At 42.2% G+C, this 15,503-nt stretch overlaps 2 protein-coding genes across 3 annotated transcripts in view; both read left to right on the top strand.

Moving 5' to 3' along the window:
* LOC118391364 (amyloid protein-binding protein 2-like) overlaps positions 1-14,031 on the top strand; it is a 29,433-nt gene extending 15,402 nt beyond the window's left edge. For both annotated transcript variants that reach the window (XM_035782700.2, XM_052507022.1), the window contains 4 exons: positions 7,350-7,435; positions 7,707-7,897; positions 8,172-8,337; positions 8,553-14,031. In XM_035782700.2, the coding sequence (XP_035638593.1) occupies positions 7,350-7,435; positions 7,707-7,897; positions 8,172-8,337; positions 8,553-8,809 (700 nt within the window). In that variant the 3' untranslated portion in view covers positions 8,810-14,031. The remainder of the gene's footprint in view (positions 1-7,349; positions 7,436-7,706; positions 7,898-8,171; positions 8,338-8,552) is intronic.
* A 148-nt stretch (positions 14,032-14,179) lies between these two features.
* Positions 14,180-15,503, top strand: part of LOC118391365 (ubiquitin carboxyl-terminal hydrolase 32-like) — a 31,551-nt gene continuing 30,227 nt past the window's right edge. The window contains exon 1 of the mRNA XM_035782703.2: positions 14,180-14,776. The gene's annotated coding sequence lies outside the window, so the exon portion shown is untranslated. The remainder of the gene's footprint in view (positions 14,777-15,503) is intronic.

Here is a 15,503-nt window from a genome sequence, read left to right on the forward strand (position 1 = left end):
ATCGTTTTGTCACCATTGAGACAATGACTTATCAACGACCCAAGCCCACCTCAGCTAATCCCTACCATTGTGACGCAGAGTTGTCATAATGCTTCAGCAAATGTGCAATATATCAGGGGCGTCGGTAGACACAATATAAGTAACCCAATTTATGTCCCTTTAACTGCCGTAATGCCTCTACTGATTTTACAGCTATTGCATGCAGTAATCATGTGCCTTTGAACCAGATTTATACTGTTAGCATTAAGCCGGTGAGCCCTAGGAGGAAGTCCACTGTGTGAAGCGCACCCTGCACTAACACAAAGAACATGAGCACATCTACTGCTGCTAAGCTTCCCAGTAAAGCAATAAAGCAAGCAAGCATCCTAGAAGAAAAGTGCTCAAAATAGCCCACGTAAACATATGTAGCTTAGAAAACAAGGTTCATGAAATGCTAGAAATGGATGACATTCATATTCTGACTATATCTGAAACTCACTTAGATAAAACCTTTGATACAGTTGAAGCAGTACAAGGTTATAACATTTACAGAAAATATAGAAATGCCAATGGTGGAAGTGTTGCTGTTTATGTTCAGAACCACATTCCTGTAAAGATTAGAGAGGATCTCATGTTAAATACTGTTGAAGTAATATGGCTACAGGTTCATCTGCCTTACTCAAAGCCCATTCTAGTGTGAATCTGCTATAGACCACCAAGTGCTAACAATCAGTATCTGGATAATGTGTGAAATGCTTGATAATGTATGTGATATCAACAGAGGTATATTTTCTGGGTGATTTTAAATATTGGTTTTCATCAAGCTTCCCACTCAAGAAAAAGCTTTACACTGTAACCAGTGCCTGCAACCTACCAGGGTAGTTACAAACAGCACATGAATGAAATCATCAACATGTATTGATCACACCTTTACTAACGCTGCAGATATTTGCTTGAAAGCAGTATCCAGATCCATCGGATGTATTGATCACAATATAGTAGCCATATCTAGGAAAACCAAAGTTCCAAAGGCTGGTCCTAATATTGTGTATAAGAGGTCATACAAGAAGTTTGGTAGTGATTCCTATGTTATGGATGTAAAGAAGATGTTGGTCCGTGGTGTGTAATGAGTAGAAAACCGACAATGCACTTGACATATGAAATTGCTTATTCAAGTTAATAATAAGCATGCACCCATTAAGAAATTGACTGTGAAAACTGTTAAATCCCTGTGGATTGATGATGAATGGAAAAATAGTATGGTTGAGAGGGATGAGGCAAAAAGAATGGCAAATAAGTCTGGCTGCACAACCGATTGTCAAACTAATTGCAGATTGAGAAGTCATGTGACTAAAATGAATAAAAAGAAACTACACTATGAAACAAAGATAAATTAAATAAAGAATGATTTGCTAAGGATTTGCACTTTTTTATTTTTTATTGTCTCCTAAAATGATATACCCAAATCTAACTGCCTGTAACTCAGGACCTGAAGCAAGAATATGCATATTCTTGATACCATTTGAAAGGAAACACTTTTAAGTTTGGGGAAATGTGAAATGAATGTAGAAGAATATAACACATTAGATCTGTTAAAAGATAATACAAAGAAAAAAAACACATTGTTTTGCTATTTTTCAGCCCAGGCATAATTTAGGTTTTGGACACTAGATGGCAGCAGTGTGTGTGCAAAGTTTTAGACTGATCCAATGAACCATTTATTTATGTTCCAAATGTTGTATCAAGACTGCCTATTTGGTTTATTAATAAATTTTCAAGTTCATATCAGTGCACTCTTCTCAAATGATAGCATGGTATTATTTCACTGTAATAGCTACTATAAATAGGACAGTGCAGTTAGATTAACAAGAATTTAAGCTTTCTGCCGATATCAGATATGTCCATGTCCTGGGAAATGTTCTTGTTACTTACAACCTCATGCTAATCGCAATAGCCTACGTTAGCTCAATTGTCCCGAGGTCGGGATACCGATCCTGTAGAGGTTAAATGACATTTTGGGGGGGAAAAGGCAAACTCCATCATTCTTTTAATCAGATGGCTCATTCATCACAAAACCAACTGATATTGCCAACTACTTTAATGTTGAAAAGATGGCGCTGGAGAAGAAGGCTGACGTTTTACGTGTTCCTATCCAATTGTGTTTTTTGTTTGTTTCTTTCTTTGTGTTTTACTTATTTTGTACATAATATTGCTGCTGCTACTGTCTCTGATGACTCAAAATAACTTCTGGACACCAGAACTGCGATTACTCACCACGAACTGGCAGAATCCTTTATTTCCTTTAAATAGCCCGGCGTGAATGACATACTGCTTTCCCGGGAACAGGCCCAGATCCCTGTCATTTGCGTGAAGAGAAAAAGGGGCTAGAGGGCAGGCTGCCTTCTGAGAATTCGTAGACGATCGAATAAACCCCCACTGCCTTCCATTCTGCTAGCAAACGTGCAATCTTTGGGAAAATAAAATCAATGACCTATGGGGAAGATGAAACTATCAAAGGGACATTCAAAACTGTAATATTTTATTCTTCACGCAGTCGCAGCTGAACGACGACATTATCAACTTACAGCTGGCTGGTTATAGGCTGTACCGGCAGGATAGAACAGCGGCGTCTGATAAGACAAGGGGCGGTGGACTATGGATTTTTGTAAATAACAGCTGGTGCACAATATCTAAGGAGTCTCAAGGTTTTGCTCGCCTGAGTTAGTGTGGTCTACAGCTTATCATGAGATACTCTATCTACAGTGGTTGCTCCACTAAACGTTTTGCAATGATGCTGCGGGATTTAGAGGTAATCTGTGGTTTAGTACCGTAACCTGTGTCACCACTTCATTGCTCCAGACCAGTGCAAGGGGTCCAGAGACCAGTGCAAGAGGCTTCTAAACAGCCTCTACCCCCAAGCTAGAAGACTCCCTGACCATTTGCATTGCCCCCTCTCTTTTACACCGCTGCTACTTTATCATTTCATGCATGGTTGCTTTAATAACTCTACCTACAAGTACATATTACCTCGACTAACCGGTGCCCCCTCACATTGACTCTGTGTCGGTACCCCCCTGTAAATAGCCTCGCTATTGTTATTTTACTACTCCCTTTTAATTAATTGTTACTTTTATTTCTTATTCATATTTTTTATTTATTTTTATTGCATTGTTGGTAAGTAAGCATTTAATTTCAGTGACTAATTCAAATTCTGACTAATTAATGTGAGTAATTCAAATTTGATTCGATTTTTTTAATTTGGCAAGATTTGCAAACTTAGGCATGACATGCCAGCAACAAATGCTGACACTACATATCCAAGTCGATCTGACCAAATTATGACAGACAAGCATTGTAATTTTGAATTCTGTGATGTTAGTGTGGAAGAGGTGAAAATATGATTGTTGTCTATCAACAATGACAAGCCACCGGGGTCGGACAACTTGAATGGAAAATTACTGAGGATAATAGCGAATGATATTGCCACTCCTATTTGCTATATTTTCAATTTAAGCCTACTAGAAAGTGTGTGCCCCCAGGCTTGGAGGGAAGCAAAAGTAATTCCGCTAAGTCCCCTTTCCCAACCCTTAGTAAGCTTTTGGAAAAAATAGTGTTTGACCAGACAATGCTTGTACAGTAAACAAATTGATAACAAACTTTCAGCATACATATAGAGAAGGACATTCAACAAGCACAGCACTTACACAAATGGCTGATGATTGGCTTAGAGAAATTGATGATAAAAAGATTGGGGGGGCTGTTTTGTTAGACTTCAGTGCAGCTTTTGATGTGAATGATCAATGTCTGTTGCTGGCAAAACGTATGTGTTATGGCTTTACAACCCCTGCTATATTGTGGATAAAAAGTTAAGCCAGAGTGTCTATATGCAGATGACTCAACACTATACATGTCAGCTACTACAGCGACTGCAATGACTAAAAGACTTAACAAAGAGTCGCAGTTCGTTTGAGTGGGTGGCAAGGAATAAGTTAGTCCTAAAATATTTAAAAAACTAAAAGCATTGTATTTGGGGCAAATCATTCACTAAACCCTAAACCTCAACTAAATCTTGTAATAAATTATGTGGAAATAAAGCAATTTGAGGTGACTAAACTGCTTGGAGTTACCCTGGACTGTAAACTGTCATGGTCAAACATTTACATTTAAGTCATTTAGCAGACGCTCTTATCCAGAGCGACTTACAAATTGGTGCATTCACCTTATGACATCCAGTAGAATGGTCACTTTACAATAGTGCATCTAAATCTTAAAGGGGGGTGAGAAGGATTACTTATCCTATCCTAGGTATTCCTTAAAGAGGTGGGGTTTCAGGAGTCTCCGGAAGGTGGTGATTGACTCCGCTGTCCTGGCGTCGTGAGGGAGTTTGTTCCACCATTGGGGGGCCAGAGCAGCGAACAGTTTTGACTGGGCTGAGCGGGAACTGTACTTCCTCAGTGGTAGGGAGGCGAGCAGGCCAGAGGTGGATGAACGCAGTGCCCTTGTTTGGGTGTAGGGCCTGATCAGAGCCTGGAGGTACTGAGGTGCCGTTCCCCTCACAGCTCCGTAGGCAAGCACCATGGTCTTGTAGCGGATGCGAGCTTCAACTGGAAGCCAGTGGAGAGAGCGGAGGAGCGGGGTGACGTGAGAGAACTTGGGAAGGTTGAACACCAGACGGGCTGCGGCGTTCTGGATGAGTTGTAGGGGTTTAATGGCACAGGCAGGGAGCCCAGCCAACAGCGAGTTGCAGTAGTCCAGACGGGAGATGACAAGTGCCTGGATTAGGACCTGCGCCGCTTCCTGTGAGGCAGGGTCGTACTCTGCGGATGTTGTAGAGCATGAACCTACAGGAACGGGCCACCGCCTTGATGTTAGTTGAGAACGACAGGGTGTTGTCCAGGATCACGCCAAGGTTCTTAGCGCTCTGGGAGGAGGACACAATGGAGTTGTCAACCGTGATGGCGAGATCATGGAACGGGCAGTCCTTCCCGGGAGGAAGAGCAGCTCCGTCTTGCCGAGGTTCAGCTTGAGGTGGTGATCCGTCATCCACACTGATATGTCTGCCAGACATGCAGAGATGCGATTCGCCACCTGGTCATCAGAAGGGGGAAAGGAGAAGATTAATTGTGTGTCGTCTGCATAGCAATGATAGGAGAGACCATGTGAGGTTATGACAGAGCCAAGTGACTTGGTGTATAGCGAGAATAGGAGAGGGCCTAGAACAGAGCCCTGGGGGACACCAGTGGTGAGAGCGCGTGGTGAGGAGACAGATTCTCGCCACGCCACCTGGTAGGAGCGACCTGTCAGGTAGGACGCAATCCAAGCGTGGGCCGCGCCGGAGATGCCCAACTCGGAGAGGGTGGAGAGGAGGATCTGATGGTTCACAGTATCGAAGGCAGCCGATAGGTCTAGAAGGATTAGAAGGATGAGAGCAGAGGAGAGAGAGTTAGCTTTAGCGGTGCGGAGCGCCTCCGTGATACAGAGAAGAGCAGTCTCAGTTGAATGACTAGTCTTGAAACCTGACTGATTTGGATCAAGAAGGTCATTCAGAGAGAGATAGCGGGAGAGCTGGCCAAGGACGGCACGTTCAAGAGTTTTGGAGAGAAAAGAAAGAAGGGATACTGGTCTGTAGTTGTTGACATCGGAGGGATTGAGTGTAGGTTTTTTCAGAAGGGGTGCAACTCTCGCTCTCTTGAGGACGGAAGGGACGTAGGCAGCGGTCAGGGATGAGTTGATGAGGGAGGTGAGGTAAGGGAGAAGGTCTCGGAAATGGTCTGGAGAAGAGAGGAGGGGATAGGGTCAAGCGGGCAGGTTGTTGGGCGGCCGGCCGTCACAAGACGCGAGATTTCATCTGGAGAGAGAGGGGAGAAAGAGGTCAGAGCACAGGGTAGGGCAGTGTGAGCAGAACCAGCGGTGCCGTTTGACTTAGCAAACGAGGATCGGATGTCGTCGACCTTCTTTTCAAAATGGTTGACGAAGTCATCTGCAGAGAGGGAGGAGGGGGGAGGATTCAGGAGTGAGGAGAAGGTGGCAAAGAGCTTCCTAGGGTTAGGACTATGGACTATTGTTCTGTCGTGTCAAACATATTAATATCACAGTCGCTAAGATGGGGAGAAGCGTGTCCTTAATAAAGCGCTGTTCTTCATTCTTAACAGCACTATCAACAAGGCAGGTCCTACAGGCACTAGTTGTCACACCTGGACTATTGTTCTGTCGTGTTGTCAGGTGCCACAAAACAGGACTTAGGAAAATTGCAATTGGCTCAGAACAGGGCAGTATGGCTGGCCCTTGGATGTACACAGAGAGCTAATATTAATAATATACACGTCAATCTCTCCTGGCTCAAAGTGGATGAGATTGACTTTCACTTTTACTTGTATTTAAGAGGTGTTGAATGCACCGAGCTGTCAGTTTGAACTACTGGCGCACAGCTTGGACACCCATGCATACCCCACAAGACATGCCACAAGAGGTCTCTTCACAGTCCCCAAGTCCATAACAGACTATGGAAGGCATTACAGGTATTACATAGCGCCATGACTACATGGAACTCTATTCCACATCAAGGAACTCTATTCCATATCAAGTAACTCATGGAAGCAGTAATTCTAGATTTTAAAAAACAGATTATAAAAAACACCTTATGGAACAGCGGGGACTGTGTAGCAACACAAACTTAGGCACACGATAACATACACACGATACATACACATGGATTTAGTACTGTAGATATGTGGTAGTGATGGAGTAGGGGCCTGAGGGCACACAGTGTGTTGTGAAATCTGTGAATGCATTGTAATGTTTTTCAAATGGAATATACTGCCTTAATTTTGCTGGACCCCAGGAAGATCTAATGGGGATCCATTATAAATACAAATTCCACAGGGCTCGGCAGTATACCATATTTTACTATATACACCGGTATTGATGCACAGACTGGTTTGGATTTTTACTTTACCTTGTATTTTAATGTTTGATTTGTTAAGTGTGTAAATGCCACTCTGCCCTGTGTAATGTCCATTTTTATAGTTTATTCTGTTTTGCTTCTTGAGTTGTCTCCCTCCTTCCACACACACCAAGCCCCACCCCCATCATACCCTACTCATAAAGCATATTTAGAACTTTAATTCTAAAAAAGAATGTGAACAATATTGTGCTGATATTTAGGCCATGTCGCTCAGCCCTATGTCACCATCTCTTATGACCTTAAATTTAGACCAAGGTACTTGGTTTCCATTCATGTTATGTACTCTTACTTGTATTCCAACCTCTGAAGTTCATGCAGGCCATGTTTGTGCTTTAGCTTCTGATGTAACTGTGTCGCTGAGTTCAATCTGTTCCTCTGCTGTGCCCTCTGGGTATTTTGTGTACAGATTCCATGCAGAGCGGGCCATAGACATTATCACTCACATTCTCCCGGAGGATCATCTCCTGCTGGCCTCCTCCAAAAGAGTCAAAGGTAAAAACGGCTTTCACAACTATCTGTGTACTCCTGTTCCCCGGCCTCTGTGATGGGCACACGGATGTCTGTGAATCTCACGGGTATCAATGCGTTCCACTGCGGTAGAGTAAATTAATGTAGAGGATTTGTTTTATCATGGAGGTGATGAGAGGTCTGTAATTTGGAGAATAAATAGATTGGATCAGTAGATATCTTTCATTTCCTAACTAACTTGTTCAGATGACCATCTGACTCTGTCCTCTTTCTGACTGTTGTGCTGTTCCCTCAGCTCTGATCCTGGAGGAGATTGCTATTGACTGCCACAACAAGGAGACAGAGGAGAGGCTGCTCCAGGATGCCCATGACCTCCACCTCTCCTCTCTCCAGCTGGCCAAGAAAGCCTTTGGGGAGTTCAATGTTCAGACAGCGAAGCACTATGGCAACCTGGGCCGCCTCTACCAGTCCATGAGGAAGTTCAAGGTCAGATCATCCCTCCCTTTCATCCAAGTGTCTGTAGAAAACATGCAGTGGTTGACATCTGACATACTGTCATCCTATGCTCTGTCTGGTGAACTTCCATCCAAATCTTCTCCACCGTGTTTACCAACCCTGTGATTTCACTTTGATAGCAGGAAGTGAATCCTCTTTCTAAGGAGGCTTAAATGTCACAGGGGCTCTGGGGTTTTATGGTAGTTGAAAATGCAGACCCCAAGGCTGTGGATGACTGAGGTCTCACTTACCCTGTTTGTTTCAGGAGGCAGAGGAGATGCACATCAAGGCCATTCAGATCAAGGAGCAGCTTCTGGGTCAGGAGGACTATGAGGTGGCTCTGTCTGTGGGCCACCTAGCCTCTCTCTACAACTACGACATGAACCAGTATGAAGATGCAGAGAGGCTTTACCTGCGCTCCATTGCTATCGGTCAGTCTTCAGGCTAGATTGGGGTCTATTCTTCCCTTGTGTACACTTCTTTTTTTGTAATCTATTCTTCCTCATTCTACCGTTCCATATTCTTACGTGTGTGTGTGTGTGTGTGTGTGTGTGTGTGTGTGTGTGTGTGTGTGTGTGTGTGTGTGTGTGTGTGTGTGTGTGTGTGTGTGTGTGTGTGTGTGTGTGTGTGTGTTTCCCCCCTGCAGGTAAGAAGCTGTTTGGGGAGGGCTACAGTGGACTGGAATACGACTACAGGGGCCTAATTAAACTTTACAACTCTGTGGGGAACTATGAGAAAGTCTTTGAGTACCACAATATTTTATCCAATTGGAACCGGCTGAGGGACCGGCAGTTTGCTGTGGCTGATGCCTTAGAGGACGTAAACACCAGCCCCCAGGCCACCGGGGAGGTGGTGCAGTCCTTCCTACTGTCACAGAACAATGGGGCTGGCCCACCTGCTTAGGCTCACCACACAGACACACACATGCCCACATACTGATAGAAACGCTAGAGGTGTTCACGGCTCACTTACATTTGTTGAACACACCCTCTCCACATCAAGCTATATGGTTGGCTATGGGAAAATGCACTATCGCCTGTGGAATGCATATAATCTAGTGTTTTTGTGCTCACTTTTGCGCCCAACGGGGGCATTCTCCTGTGATCAAACCGGTATTGAACATTTGATGGAAGGAACCTCTTGCCATCCACTTCGCATCACCTAACATCGCTTTCATCACCTTCAGTCTTCTGTAAGAGGAATTGAGAAAAGGGGGAAAAATAAAACAACGACATCAAAGTGTGTTCTTGCTCTAGAATAGGAATTGGTTTGTTTTCGGTTTCATTTTTGGTCAGCGCTTGCCCTTTGTTGACCATTGGGATGTCCCCTACAAGCATGGATGGAGCACCTTTTTACTTTGGCCAATTATAAAGAGCAAGTTACTTTTTCTGGCTAGAATCCTTATTTTATTGTTCTAATGTCATGAGGGAGTTTACAAAATAGTTTTCATCCATGGACCAAATCTTCAGTTTCCTTTTTGCAACACCTGTTTTTGTCTCCATCTAAAGATGTTGGCGCAGTCTTTATGCTCGTGCTTAAAGGTTGTCCGTGATTTGATGAATTTGAAATGCACCAGTGTGTGTATTAAATTTGACCACAATTGTGCTCAGTAGATTTGTTGTTGTTGCACTTACGTGTAGTTTATTTGAAAGTGTACGTGGGTACTTTTTTTTAGGAATTAAAATGACAAGTATTTCTAAAGAATTTCATATAGCTAAACCAAAAACAGGTGAGCTTAAACCTGCTATTCAGATGACTCCCTCCCTGTGTTCCAGTGCAAACGCCCAGACGGAGGTCCTCTAGCATCATCCCCAGGCTATTGTGCATATAAGCCTGGTACATCGATTCAAAGTTGGCCTTAGTGGGAGTGACCGTACGGAGTAAAGTATTTGTCATTTAATTTTAGCGAATCACACAACTGCGAGGCATGGCTCTGTGCTTGTGGTATGCTAGCGTACGGGGGAGGGTTAGGGGGAAGGTTGTGGGAGATGATTGGTTGTTAGATTAAGCCTATGCTTCAGGAGTTTCTCCCGGGCATTCTGTACTGGCTAACGAAGGTCAAGTTTGACCCGTTGGACTACCAGACTCTTTGGGCTGAAGTGTCTGGGAACGAGATTAGGGGTCCTCACACACCATTAACAATAGAATAGGCCTTGTGTTTTCATTTTAGAAACCATTTGCCTAGTGAAGGATTACCTATTCCAAAGTAATGTAGTAAGTACCCCATTGTGTGTGGACTAGGTCAATGGAAATGATTGCCTTGTTTTTGAACAAATGCATGTCTGTCTAATGGATGTTATTGTTACATGTGCTGTTATGTTTCAACTGAAGTCCAAGCCTTCGCCTTAAAGGACGATCAGCCAAAGGTGCTCTTGTTCTGGTTCTTAGCATGCTTGCTTTCCACATACCCACACTGGAGAGAGACAGCAAGGTCATATGTTTGACCTGACACACTACCTTTCAAAAGTTTGGGGTCACTTAGAAATGTCCTTGTTTTTGAAAGAAAAGCACACAAAAAATTCAGTTAAAATGACAACAATATTGATCAGAAATAGTGTCGACATTGTTAATGTTGTAAATTACTATTGTAGCGGGAAACGACTGATTTTTAATGGAATATCTACATAGGCGTACAGAGGCCCATTATCAGCAACCATCACTCCTGTGTTCCAATGGCACGTTGTGTTAACTCATCCAAGTTGATCATTTTAAAAGGTTAATTGATCATTAGAAAACCCTTTTGCAATTATGTTAGTACAGCTAAAAACTTGTCTCAACATCAACAGTGAAGAGGTGACTCTGGGATGCTGGCCTTCTAGGCAGAGTTCCTCGGTCCAGTGTCTGTGTTCTTTTGCCCATCTTAATCTTTTATTTTTATTGGCCAATCTGAGATAAGGCTTTTTCTTTGCAACTCGGCATCCCGGAGTCGCCTCTTCACTGTTGACGTTGAGACTGGTGTTTTGCGGGTACTATTTAATGAAGCTGCCAGTTGAGGACTTGTGAGGTGTCTGATTCTCAAACTAGCCACTCTAATGTACTTGTCCTCTTGCTCAGTTGTGCACTGGGGCTTCGCACTCCTCTTTCTATTCTGGTTAGAACCAGTTTGCGCTGTTCAGTTTCTTGGCAATGTCTCCCATGGAATAGTCTTCATTTTTCAGAATAAGAATAGACTGACGAGTTTCAGAAGAAAAGTCTTTGTTTCTGGACATTTCAAGTCTGTAATCAAACCCACAAATGCTGACGCTCCAGATACTCAACTAGTCTAAAGAAGGCCATTTGTATTGCTTCTCTAATCAGAACAACAGTTTTCAGCTGTGCTAACATAATTGCAAAAGGGTTTTCTAACACAGGAGTGATGGTTGCTGATAATGGGCCTCTGTACGCCTATGTAGATATTCCATTAAAAATCTGCCGTTTACAGCTACAATAGTCAATTACAACATTAACAATGTCTACACTGTATTTCTGATCAATTTGATGGTATTTTAATGGACAAAAATTGTGCTTTTCTTTCAAAGGAAGGACTTTTCTATGTGACCCCATACTTGTGAACGGCGGTGTATACACTATATATACAAAGTATGTGGACACCCCTTCAAATTAGGGAATTCAGTTATTTTATGTATAAAATCGAGCACACTGCCATGCAATCTCCGTAGACAAGCATTGGAAAAAGAATGGCCTGTACTAAGAGCTCAGTGACTTTCAACTTGGCACCGTCATAGGATGCCACGTGTCCAACAAGTCAGTTTGTCAAATTTCTGCCCTGCTAGAGCTGCAATGTCCACTGTAAGTGCTGTTATTGTGAAGTGGAAACGTCTAGGAGTAACAACGGCTCAGCCGCAAAGTGGTAGGCCACGCAAGCTTACAGAACAGGACCACCGAGTGCTGAAGCGAGTAAAAATCGTATGTCATCAGCTGCAACGCTCACTACCAAGTTCCAAACTGCCTCTGGAAGCAACGTCAGCTCAAGAAGTGTTTGTCGGGAGCTTCATTAAATGGGTTTCATGGCCGAGCAGCCGAACACAAGCCTAAGATCACCATGCACAATGCCATGCGGCTGCTGGAGTGGTATAAAGCTCGCCGCCATTGGACTCTGGAGCAGTGGAAACACGTTCCCTGAAGTGATGAATCACGCTTCACCATCTGGCAGTCCGACTGACCAATCTGGGTTTGGTGGATGCCAGTATAACCCTACCTGCCCGAATGCATAGTGCCAACTGTAAAGTTTGGTGGATGAGGAATAATGGTCTGGGGCTGTTTTTCATGGTTCAGGCTAGGCCTCTTAGTTCTAGTGAAGGGAAATCTTAATGCTACAGCACACAATGACATTCTAGACGATTCTGTGCTTCCAACTTTGTGGCAGCAGTTTTGGGAAGGCCCTTTTCTTTTTCAGCATGACAATGTCACTGTGCATAAAGCGAGGTCCATACAGAAATGGTTTGTAGAGATCTGTGTGGAAGAACCTGACTGGCCTGCACAGAGTCCTGACCTAGACCCCATCGAACACCATTGGGATGAATTAGAACGACGACTGAACCAGGCCTAATCGCCCAACATAAGTGCCCGACCTTACTAATGCTCTTGTGGATGAATGGAAGCAAGTCCCTGCAACAATGTTTCAACATCTAGTAGAAAGCCTTCCTAGAAGCGTGGAGGCTGTTCTAGCAGCAAAGGGGGGACCAACTCCATATTAATGCCCAAGATTTTTAGTTGTTTGACGAGCAGGCCATGTAGTGTATCTGTGAGCTAATTCATGTTGTCCTCAAATCAAGGACACCCAGTCTTTCTGAGTGAAGACCACTAGCCCCATTTGTCAGCCAGCTTTCCTCAACAGCTTTGTTATGAAAAGTATTGAACCATGGGCGATGCATTAGGATGAACCGAGTTACAAAGATGAACAAGGGACAGACAGATTAGCTACAAAGTCATGAACAAGTGAAGCAAATAGACATTGTTGTTATCTTGATTTCTAACCCTTTCACCCCCAAGTGCTTTGCCTGTGTAAATCTGACAATAGAAAGTGTTTAAGAAATTAGATGTTGAAAGAGGTGATCCACCTTGTAATCGGAGGTTGTGGTCTATCCTGGCTGCTATATGGCTGTCTGTATGTCTTTAGTTTTGTTTACAAGGCTCTAATTGTTTCTTGTGAATGTTACTGGAAGGGATCCTTTAAAAATCTTATGGTATTTGTGATTGCAGCACACACCCTATCCTTTCTGTCAATGTCCGCAAGACTGCAGTAAGATTAATTGACGGTGTCTCTGGAAGCAGAGAGCTCTTAAATCAGGAGTTTCATCTTGGTTTGTTATAGGTGGAACAACTGTTGAGAGTTTCTCTTCAAGACAAGTGTGCCACTGGAGCAAGTACAGCCCATTTAAGCTTTTTATTTTGTTTTTAATATATGTGCTGTCTATATTCTCACATGCATTGCAATACGCCAGCCTTTTTTTACGGCACATTTATTTCCACACTAACATCATTTTAACCATTGGTCACTCTGAAACTCTCCTGTATATGGAAGGTTGTCCAATTCTACAAGTATAAATATGGGCAAGTTTCATAGACCTACATTAAGGCCACTCTTGGACTAAAGTTTTGATTAAGGTTATGATGAGATGGCTAAACTTCATTTTAAGAGGCTTGCATCACTTGTATTTAATCCATAGTTAACTATGTTCTTGAAATCACATTTAAAGGTTGTGATTATTAACAGATAATTTGTCCAACTCCTGCAATCATTTAATCTTGGTCTGTGAAACTGTTCCTACATGTGTTAAGAGTATAAGTACTGTGCGTCTTGGTTACAAGTGTAGACACATTGAGTTTAGGTATGACCCTGAGAGAAGTATCTGGCAGGATTTGCAGAACTAGATTGCCGATATTCCATGCATGCATTATCAGAGTTTAAGGAACTGTGGTGTGCGTTGAAGTGATCATTTGATATGTATGTATTCATTGCATACTGTTTTGTATTGCTGCCTGCTACAGAAAGGTGTGTATTACAGTCCTCTAGTTAAGAGTGGTCTTAGTGGTTGTTCCTCATGCTGTCCATGTCTACCCAGAAAGGTAAATGAAATTATTGTAATGTGTGTACTGAAAACATGAAAATGGTTGTAATTTTATGTATTCTCTCCATTATTTGAATGCCTTCTGCAGTACCTCTAAATCCATTTTTGACAGTTAGCAACAGTGGGTCAGCCCATTATTCGGTAATGGGATGGGTTCTTAAAATGAAATAGCACAAAAAAAAATATTACATGAGGGCTTTCAAGCGTCTTCTTTTGCTTCATGTCAACACTGTAGCTACCATGTTTTTGTACATTAACATTTTACATTGGAAATATTGTTCTCTTCAAAGCTCAGAAAATATTAATATTAAAATGTCTAAAAATTAAAGACGTATTAGTGCAGAGCGATGAAACGATTTGTTTCATTATTACACAACTAATTGACAGACGTCGGTTCAATTACTTGAATTCCATGTAGTAGTTTTTTTAAGCGCGCCGTTTCTCTAGAGATAATTCACTAGAGAAATGAAATCAAGAACTATATGGGACGCGTCGCTGAAGGGATTTGTAGTTTTTCATTAAGCAAATGTTCAAACTATTTCATCACATACATATTGTAATTAGCTACAATGACCATAATCCATTGCGTATATTTGCCTGCTTAGATACTTTACGGTCTTTGGTAAAAGTGTACGTTTAGGAACTGTGCTTACATGCTTACGCATACACCGCAGCTTGCAAGGGGAATGAATGTACACAACACAACGATGAGAGGGGGATGGAGACAGTTCGTGAAGTATGCCTTTATCTACTTTCAAAAACGAGAAATGATTGTCGGACATCTCTGCTGCAGATTTAGGTAAGGCTAGCCTACCTAAATAGGATTACTAAAGACAGTACAGTATGGGGAGAACAGAGATAAAGTTAGATGGTTGTTTGGCTGGCTACTACTACCTGCAAACAACCTGGTCTCGGAGCATTTCGTATTATTCTGTACGAAAATACGAACATTCCATTTAGTATGTTACGTTTCATATGGTGTGTATTAGTTTGTGAATATCCATCATCCATTTCGTATCATATGTTACCAATTGCAAATCATATGCTATGTTATGAATTAGCCAAACATACCATATTATTTTGAATTTTCTAAACATGTTATCATTCCAATTTGTTTGGACTAATGTTCACTGGCTGGCTAACGTTAACTAGGCTAGGGATTAAGGTTAGGAATTGGGTTAGTTAACTTTTTTAACTAACATTCTAAGTAGTTGTAAAGTAGCTACAAAGTAGTAAAGGAGTTTCTAAAATGCTGAAGTTGTCAAGATGAGATTTGAACACATTCACGTTATACACCCACCCAGACCAACCACCCTACTTTAGTTGCCTTAAGTAACCTTCTGTCTTATGTAACCATATCAAACTTAACATATACTAGTTTGAGAAATTTAATTTACTATGTTATGTCTAGTCTGAGACCAAGCTGTGAGCGGAAATGAAAATAGTTTAAGGAATAAAAAATAAAGTAGTCAAATAAAACCATGTAATGTACACAACTGAAATATTTTATTTCATACTAATGTCCT

Source organism: Oncorhynchus keta, unplaced genomic scaffold (assembly GCF_023373465.1).
Source record: "Oncorhynchus keta strain PuntledgeMale-10-30-2019 unplaced genomic scaffold, Oket_V2 Un_contig_28413_pilon_pilon, whole genome shotgun sequence".
Lineage (NCBI taxonomy): Eukaryota > Metazoa > Chordata > Actinopteri > Salmoniformes > Salmonidae > Oncorhynchus > Oncorhynchus keta.